This window comes from Oncorhynchus mykiss, chromosome 17, assembly GCF_013265735.2.
Source record: "Oncorhynchus mykiss isolate Arlee chromosome 17, USDA_OmykA_1.1, whole genome shotgun sequence".
Classification (NCBI taxonomy): Eukaryota; Metazoa; Chordata; class Actinopteri; order Salmoniformes; family Salmonidae; genus Oncorhynchus; species Oncorhynchus mykiss.
The window spans coordinates 10,568,653-10,578,652 of NC_048581.1; the positions used below are offsets into that span (position 1 = coordinate 10,568,653).

The window sequence follows — 10,000 nt, forward strand, 5'->3', positions numbered from 1 at the left end:
TGTGTGTGTGTGTGTGTGTGTGTGTGTGTGTGTGTGTGTGTGTTTTTGTGCGTATGTGTGTGTGTTTTTGTGCGTATGTGTGTGTGTTTTTGTGTGTGTGTGTGTGTGTGTGTGTGTGTGTGTGTGTGTGTGTGCATATGTGTGTGCATATGTGTGTTTGTTTGTGTGTGAGAGAGTGACACAATGAGAGAGGTGTTACTATGTTCAGGTAGTTGTGTTATGGATGTAGTACTATGTTCAGTTAGTTGTGTCATAGATGTTATAGATGTAGTACTATGTTCAGGGTATTTTCTGTTATTTATTACTGTCAGAATATCACTGTTTCCAGGAGGCAACACAGTAACAGGACTGACACTAGTTGGCTATTTGGAATGTCCCTGAATGAGTCAGAGCTGGGTTCAAAAACTACTCAATATATATTGCAAACTGTTAATCTGGGCTTTATTTAGTTTGCCTGGAGTAATTGAACCAATAGAATAGTGGCTACAGTACAAACCCTGCCCATACAGCACTTCAGACAGGCTAGAAATGAAATGATCTGAAATGTTTTAAATAGTATTTGAACCCAGGTCTGATACGAGGACAGATTTCTCTACTTCTTTGCCTTGACTTTGTGAGCATAGCCTTGCTATTGAGAAAGACCGCCGAAAGCAGACCTGGCTCTCAAGAGAAGACAGGATATGTGCACATTGCCCACAAAATGAGATGGAAACTGAGCTGCACTTCCTAACCTCCTGCCCAATGTACAACCATATTAGAGACACATATTACCCTCGGAGCAGTTTCATTTCAAAACCAACGGCATCAAGACACAGACCCACAAAGAATTTGAAAACAAATCCAATTTTCCTAAACTCCCATATGTAGCGCAGTGTGCAATCACAGCAGCTGTAGAGGGGTGCGTAACTGGTGGCAATGAAGTCAGACGCAGGAGAGCAGAACTAGGTAATAGCCGGAGCAGTTTAATTTCAAAACCAACGGCATGAAGAAATAACAACATGGGTACAAAACCCGACGTGCACCAGTAACCATGTGCACAAGCACTTACAATAAACAATTACACACAAAGACATGGGGGGAACAGAGGGTTAAATACACAACACTTAATGAGGGAAATGAGAACCAGGTGTGTAGGAAAACAAGACAAAACAAATGGAAAATGGAAAGTAGATCGACGATGGCTAGAAGAACGGCGACGCCGACCGCCCGAACAAGGAGAGGGACCGACTTCGGTGGCAAGATTTGTGACCTGTTGCAAAAAGAAAATGCAACCAGTGAATAACAAAAACCATTGTAAATACAACCTATATAAATGTTTATTTATTTTCCCTTTTGTACTTTAACTATTTGCACATCATTACAACACAGTATATTACCATAATATGACAGAGGGGAGAGGGAGAGAGAGTGAGATCAAGCGGGGAGGGGTGAGAGAAGGGGAGAGTGATCAAGTGGGGAGGGGTGAGAGAGGGGGAGAGAGAGATCAAGTGGGGAGGGGTGAGAGAGGGGGAGAGAGAGAGATCAAGTGGGGAGGGGTGAGAAAGGGAGAGAGAGAGAGATCAAGCGGGGAGGGGACAGTGAGGGAGAGAGAGAGAGAGATCAAGCGGGGAGGGGTGAGAGAGGGGGAGAGAAGGAGATCAAGTGGGGAGGGGTGGGAGAGGGGGAGAGAGAGCTACTGTGTGTGTGTGTGCGTGTGTATGTTTAAATAAAAAGCTGAAATGTCTTGAGTCAATAAGAAATCAACCCCTTTGTTATGTCAAGCCTAAATAAGTTCAGAACTAAGAATGTGCTTAACATTAACTCTCTCTGTCTCTCTGTCTCTCTGTTTCTCTGTCTCTCTCTGTCTCTCTGTCTCTCCTCACAGGTCTTCATTTCACTCTACTGGGGAACCTAGAGGCCATAGATTGCGGCCTGGGCTTCATAGCCAAAGGGAGACAACAATGTGTTGATATAGATGAATGTAAAGAGTGGGACAGTACCCCACCCTGTGGAAGTAAAGCTGCATGTTACAACACACAGGGGAGCTTCTACTGTCAGTGTCAACCTGGGTTCAGATCCACAACATCTTTCAAGTTTACTCCTCTCGCTGGGGAGTGTAACGGTGAGTATTCACATGTCTGAGTGTGTGTGTGTGTGTGTGTGTGTGTGTGTGTGTGGGGGGGGGGGGGGGTGTTTGTGTGTGTGTGTGTGTGTGTGTGTGTGTGTGTGTGTGGGGTGGATAATGATATTATTATATGTGTAGGTGGGGAGGGGTGGTAATGATATTATTCTATGTGTCGGTGGGGAGGAGGGCGGATAATGATGTTATTCTATGTGTAGGTGGGGAGGTGGGAGGATAATGATATTATTATATGTGTAGGTGGGGAGGTGGGAGGATAATGATATTATTATATGTGTAGGTGGGGAGGGGAGGAGGGGGGATAATTATATTATTATATGTGTAGGTGGGGAGGAGGGCGGATAATGATGTTATTCTATGTGTAGGTGGGGAGGCGGGAGGATAATGATATTATACTATTGGTAGGTGGGGAGGGGAGGATAATGATATTTTTATATGTGTAGGTGGGGAGGGGAGGGGAGGATAATGATAATTTTCTATGTGAAGGTGGGTAGGGGAATGATAATTATATTTGTCTATGTGTAGGTGTGGAGGGGGGTGGATAATTATATTATTCTATGTGTAGGGTGAGATGGGTGGATAATGATATTATTCTATGTGTGGGTGGGGAGGGGGAGGATAATGATATTATTATATGTGTAGGTGGGGAGGGGTGGGATAATGATATTATTCTATGTGTAGGTGGGGAGGGGGGAGGATAATGATATTATTCTATGTGTAGGTGGGGAGGGGGTGATAATGATATTATTCTATGTGTAGGTGGGGAGGGGGGGGATAATGATATTATTCTATGTGTAGTTGGGGAGGAGGGGGGATAATGATATTATTCTATGTGTAGGTGGGGAGGGGGGGTAATGATATTATTCTATGTGTAGGTGGGGAGGGGGGGTAATGATATTATTCTATGTGTAGGTGTGGAGGGGGGATAATGATATTATTCTATGTGTAGGTGGGGAGGGGGGTGATAAGAATATCACATATGTGTATGTGGGGAGGGGTAATGATATTATTCTATGTGTAGATGGGGAGGGGGTGATAATGATATTATTCTATGTGTAGGTGTGGAGGGGGGATAATGATATTATTCTATGTGTAGGTGTGGAGGGGGATAATGATATTATTCTATGTGTAGGTGGGGAGGGGGTGACAACATGCCGATTTGACACACAGAACTCTGTCTGCAAAGTAGTTGGTGAACCAGGCAAGGTAGTCATTAGAAAAACCGAGGCTACTGAGTCTGCCGATAAGAATATGGTGATTGACAGAGTCGAAAGCCTTGGCCAGGTCTTTTATCGATGGCGGTTATGATATTGTTTAGTACCTTGAGCATGGCTGAGGTGCACCCGTGACCGGCTCGGAAACCAGATTGCACAGTGGAGAAGGTACGGTGGGATTCGAGATGGTCAGTGACCTGTTTGTTGACTTGGCTTTCGAAGACCTTAGATAGGCAGGGCAGGATGGATATAGGTCTGTAACAGCTTGGGTCCAGGGTGTCTCCCCCTTTGAAGAGGGGGATGACTGCGGCAGCTTTCCAATCCTTGGGGATCTCAGATGATATGAAAGAGAGGTTGAACAGGCTGGTAATAGGGGTTGCGACAATGGCGGCGGATAGTTTCAGAAATAGAGGGTCCAGATTGTCAAGCCTAGCTGATTTGTACGGGTCCAGGTTTTGCAGCTCTTTCAGAACATCTGCTATCTGAATTTGGGTAAAGGAGAACCTGGAGAGGCTTGGGCGAGTAGCTGCGGGGGGGGCAGAGCTGTTGGCCGAGGTTGGAGTAGCCAGGAGGAAGGCATGGCCAGCCATTGAGAAATGCTTGTTGAAGTTTTCGATAATCATGGATTTATCGGTGGTGACCGTGTTACCTAGCCTCAGTGCAGTGGGCAGCTGGGAGGAGGTGCTCTTGTTCTCCATGGACTTTACAGTGTCTCAGAACTTTTTGCAGTTAGAGCTACAGGATGCAAATTTCTGCCTGAAGAAGCTGGCCTTGGCTTTCCTGACTGACTGCGTGTATTGGCTCCTGACTTCCCTGAACAGTTGCATATTGCGGGAACTATTCGATGCTATTGCAGTCCACCACAGGATGTTTTTGTGCTGGTCAAGGGCAGTCAGGTCTGGAGTGAACCAAAGGCTATATCTGTTCTTAGTTCTGCATTTTTTGAACGGAGCATGCTTATCTAAAATGGTAAGGAAGTTACTTTTAAAGAATGACCAGGCATCCTCAACAGATGGGATGAGGTCAATATCCTTCCAGGATACCCGGACCAGGTCGATTAGAAAGGCCTGCTCGCAGAAGTGTTTTAGGGAGCGTTTGACAGTGATGAGGGGTGGTCGTTTGACTGCGGATCCGTAGCGGATACAGGCAATGAGGCAGTGATCGCTGAGATCCTGGTTGAAGACAGCGGAGGTGTATTTGGAGGGCCAGTTGGTCAGGATGACGTCTATGAGGGTGCCCTTGTTTACAGATTTAGGGTTGTACCTGGTGGGTTCCTTGATGATTTGTGTGAGATTGAGGGCATCTAGCTTAGATTGTAGGACTGCCGAGGTGTTAAACATATCCCAGTTTAGGTCACCTAACAGAACAAACTCTGAAGCTAGATGGGGGGCGATCAATTCACAAATGGTGTCCAGGGCACAGCTGGGAGCTGAGGGGGGTCGGTAGCAGGAAGCAACAATGAGAGACTTATTTCTGGAGAGAGTAATTTTTAAAAATAGTAGTTCGAACTGTTTGGGTATGAACCTGGAAAGTATGACATTACTTTGCAGGCTATCTCTGCAGTAGACTGCAACTCCTCCACCTTTGGCAGTTCTACTTTGACGGAAAATTTTATAGTTGGGTATGGAAATCTCCGAATTTTTGGTGGCCTTCCTGAGCCAGGATTCAGACACGGCAAGGACATCAGGGTTAGCAGAGTGTGCTAAAGCAGTGAGTAAAACAAACTTAGGGAGGAGGCTTCTGATGTTGACATGCATGAAACCAAGGCTTTTTCGATCACAAAAGTCAACGAATGAGGGTGCCTGGGGACATGCAGGGCCTGGGTTTACCTCCACATCGCCCGCGGAACAGAGGAGGAGTAGTATGAGGGTGCGGCTAAAGGCTATCAAAACAGGTCGCCTAGAGCGTTGGGGACAAAGAATAAAAGGAGCAGATTTCTGGGAATGGTAGAATATATTCAGGGCATAATGCGCAGACAGGGGTATGGTGGGGTGCGGGTACAGGCACTGGGTGATGATAAGAGAGGTTGTATCTCTGGACATGGTGGTTGTAATGGGTGAGGTCACTGCATGTGTGGGTGGTGGGACAAAGGAGGTATCAGATGTATGAAGAGTGGAACTAGGGGCTCCATTGTAAACTAAAACAATGATAACTAAACAGAACAACAGTATACAAAGGCATATTGACATTTGAGAGAGACATACAGCGAGGCATAAAGTAATCGCAGGTGTTGATTGGGAGAGCTAGCTAAAACAGCAGGTGAGACAACAACAGCTAATCAGCTAGCACAACAACAGCAGGTAAAATGGCGTTGACTCGGCAGAGAGGGTCGGATTATCTACACACAGAGTGCGGCTGGAGCCGACAGATAAAACATAAACAAACAGAATGGAGTACCGTGATTAATGGACAGTCCAGCAGGCATCAGCTATGTAGCCAAGTGATCACAGTGTCCAGCAGGCATCAGCTATGTAGCCAAGTTTACAGCAAGGATCCAGTGGAGTATTGGGCTCTAGCCGTGTATGAGTGTGGTTCAAGTGAACAGCTGAGTAGGCCGGGAAGTGGGCCTCAGGGATAGCTTTGGTACTGGGTGCAAGCTAGCTGTGAAGATCAGAAGTAGTGGTCCAGGTATTACGGCAGGAATCCGGCGTTGTTGTGGAGAGACAGTTATCCAGGCAAAAAAAAAACTGGCTGGCTGTGCAGAAGGTAAAAGCCGCTAGCAGTGGCTAACAATGACTAAATAGCTTATAGCTAGTTAGCTGGTTAGCTTCTGGAGGTTTTTGAATGTGTTCTAAAAATTAAAAATAATAGCGATTCCGTATCACATTGGGTGAGGCAGGTTACCGGAATTAAAAATTGAAAAGAGATTGAAAATAAATATGGGTCTGGTGAGTGGTTGGGCTAGCTGGGGACATGGCGATTCAGACAGTTAGCAGGCCTGTTATAACAAGCTAACAGTTAGTAGGCCGGGCTAAACAAGCTAGCAGTTAGCAGACCGGGGCTAAACAAGCTAGCTGTTAGTAGACCGGGGCAGGCTAGCAGTTAGCAGGCCAAATTAGCAGGCAAGCAGGTAGCAAGGGTTTAGAAAGTTAGCCTTTGGGGGACGTCGCGATGGGGTTAAGTCTGTTTATGCCTCTTCATGCGGTGACATCGATAGACCGGTCGTGGGTCGGATATTGTAGCCTAGGAGTATGCTTCGGTGGTAGTACAGGAGCTCTGGCCGGGCTAGCTTCAAGCTAAGTGGATGGAAACGCTAGCCACGAGTAGTCATCCGGGGTTGCGGTTAGCTAGTTGTGAAGATCCAGATGAAAATGTTCCATTTGCGGTGGGAATCCGGGGATAATAATAATAGGTCCGTTATGCTCTGGTTAGAGTCGCGTTGTTCGAACTGGCGAGAGCTTTCCGAGCTAAAGGTTAGCTGATGACCGCTAGCAATGGTTTGCTGACTTATAGCAGGTAGTTAGCTGGCTAGCTTCAGTTGAGGGGTTCCGGATCCGAAGTAAATATAAATACTTTAGAAGAAAAAAAAGCAGATCCACGCTACATTGGGTGAGAGTATTTAGATGTTTGAGGTTTAGCAAAATATTTGAAAAGATATGCGAAGAAAAACATGTAAAAACGATATACAGTGCCTTGCGAAAGTATTCGGCCCCCTTGAACTTTGCGACCTTTTGCCACATTTCAGGCTTCAAACATAAAGATATAAAACTGTATTTTTTTGTGAAGAATCAACAACAAGTGGGATACAATCATGAAGTGGAACGAGATTTATTGGATATTTCAAACTTTTTTAACAAATCAAAAACTGAAAAATTGGGCGTGCAAAATTATTCAGCCCCCTTAAGTTAATACTTTGTAGCGCCACCTTTTGCTGCGATTACAGCTGTAAGTCGCTTGGGGTATGTCTCTATCAGTTTTGCACATCGAGAGACTGAATTTTTTCCCCATTCCTCCTTGCAAAACAGCTCGAGCTCAGTGAGGTTGGATGGAGAGCATTTGTGAACAGCAGTTTTCAGTTCTTTCCACAGATTCTCAATTGAATTCAGGTCTGGACTTTGACTTGGCCATTATAACACCTGGATATGTTTATTTTTGAACCATTCCGTTGTAGATTTTGCTTTATGTTTTGGATCATTGTCTTGTTGGAAGACAAATCTCCGTCCCAGTCTCAGGTCTTTTGCAGACTCCATCAGGTTTTCTTCCAGAATGGTCCTGTATTTGGCTCCATCCATCTTCCCATCAATTTTAACCATCTTCCCTGTCCCTGCTGAAGAAAAGCAGTTCCAAACCATGATGCTGCCACCACCATGTTTGACAGTGGGGATGGTGTGTTCATGGTGATGAGCTGTGTTGCTTTCACGCCAAACATAACGTTTTGCATTGTTGCCAAAAAGTTCAATTTTGGTTTCATCTGACCAGAGCACCTTCTTCCACATGTTTGGTGTGTCTCCCAGGTGGCTTGTGGCAAACTTTAAACTACACTTTTTATGGATATCTTTAAGAGATAGCTTTCTTCTTGCCACTCTTCCATAAAGGCCAGATTTGTGCAATATACGACTGATTGTTGTCCTATGGACAGAGTCTCCCACCTCAGCTGTAGATCTCTGCAGTTCATCCAGAGTGATCATGGGCCTCTTGGCTGCATCTCTGATCAGTCTTCTCCTTGTATGAGCTGAAAGTTTAGAGGGACGGCCAGGTCTTGGTAGATTTGCAGTGGTCTGATACTCCTTCCATTTCAATATTATCGCTTGCACAGTGCTCCTTGGGATGTTTAAAGCTTGGGAAATCTTTTTGTATCCAAATCCGTCTTTAAACTTCTTCACAACAGTATCTCGGACCTGCCTGGTGTGTTCCTTGTTCTTCATGATGCTCTCTGCGCTTTTGTCGGACCTCTGAGACTATCACAGTGCAGGTGCATTTATACGGAGACTTGATTACACACAGGTGGATTGTATTTATCATCATTAGTCATTTAGGTCAACATTGGATCATTCAGAGATCCTCACTGAACTTCTGGAGAGAGTTTGCTGCACTGAAAGTAAAGGGGCTGAATAATTTTGCACACCCAATTTTTCAGTTTTTGATTTGTTAAAAAAGTTTGAAATATCCAATAAATGTCGTTCCACTTCATGATTGTGGCCCACTTGTTGTTGATTCTTCACAAGAAAATACAGTTTTATATCTTTATGTTTGAAGCCTGAAATGTGGCAAAAGGTCGCAAGGTTCAAGGGGGCCGAATACTTTCGCAAGGCACTGTATACAAGGGACACGACAGGACATCTTGGCGTTGCAGTCAGCAGTCTATGTGTAGGTGGGGAGGGGGGTGATACTGATATTATTCTATGTGTAGGTGGGGAGGGGGGATAATTATATTATTCTATGTTGGTGGGGAGGGGGGTGGACAATGTTATTATTCTGTGTAGGTGGGGAGGGGTGATAATGATATTATTCTATGTGTAGGTGGGGAAGGGGGTGGATAATGATATTATTCTATGTGTAGGTGGGGAGGGGGGTAGACAATGATATTATTCTATGTGTAGGTGGGGAGGGGGGTGGGTAATTATATTATTCTATATGTAGGTGGGGAGGGGTGGATAATGATATTATTCTCTAAAAATTGTGTCATTGTGATTTTATGTATTTATGTATCAGAAACAGCAACAGCGTATGTTAGGCTCGGGTCTCAGTTTAGCTTGTTTTTGCAATCTTATCTTCTCTGTTCTGTGCCATATTTGTGGAGCAGTGATTCCTTATTTCAGCTGCTTTAGTTCTGAAATACATAAAATACATGGACTGTCTTGAGTCACTGGAGGAGAGGTTAGGGAATCACTGGAGGAGAGGTTAGGGAATCACTGGAGGAGAGGTTAGGGAGTCACTGGAGGAGAGGTTAGGGAGTCACTGGAGGAGGGGTTAGGGGATCACTGGAGGAGAGGTTAGGGAATCACTGGAGGAGAGTTTAGTGAGTCACAGCTCTATCACCATATGTCCTTATCACTTCAGATCGCAATGAGTGCCAGAAGACACCACAGGTTTGTGGCAGCAACGCCACTTGCCTCAACACCATTGGGAGCTACCTCTGCCAGTGTCAACCTGGGTTCAGATTCACAACGCCTGTCAACTATACTGCTCTCACTGGGGAGTGTAAGGGTGAGTATTCAAGTGTGTGTAACAACTTTCCTCCTCTTCGCCTGAGGCGGAGTAAGGATCGGACCAAAATGCTGCGTGATAAGTGTCCATATTGCTTTATTCAAAACCACACAACTGAACACTGGAACAAAATAATAAACGTGAAATCTACAAAACCGAAACAGTACCGTGTGGCCCAAACACTCACACGGAAACAAACACCCACAAACAAAAAGTGAAACCCAGGCTACCTAAGTATGATACTCAATCAGAGACAACTAACGACACCTGCCTCAGATTGAGAACCATACTAGGGCGAACACAAAAACCAACATAGAAAAACCAACATAGACTGCCCATCCCAACTCACGCCCTTCACCACAGTTTTTGTCTGCCTCCTCAACCACCCCCGTGGCCTCTTACGAGCGGCGACCCTCGCCGCCGACCTCCGACTGGGGACCCTAGCCATGGGTCCCGAATGGACAGGAGATTCCGGCAGTGCCGGACAGGCGGGAGACTCCGGCAGCTCCGGAGTGAAGGA

The 10,000-nt window shown here is 45.5% G+C and overlaps 1 protein-coding gene across 8 annotated transcripts in view; it reads left to right on the forward strand.

Moving 5' to 3' along the window:
• The window catches only part of LOC110518032 (adhesion G protein-coupled receptor E5), a 135,044-nt gene that overhangs the window by 249 nt on the left and 124,795 nt on the right, over positions 1–10,000 (forward strand). For all 8 annotated transcript variants that reach the window (XM_036948886.1, XM_036948890.1, XM_036948892.1 and 5 more), the window contains exons 2-3: positions 1,865–2,101; positions 9,334–9,480. In XM_036948886.1, the coding sequence (XP_036804781.1) occupies positions 1,865–2,101; positions 9,334–9,480 (384 nt within the window). The remainder of the gene's footprint in view (positions 1–1,864; positions 2,102–9,333; positions 9,481–10,000) is intronic.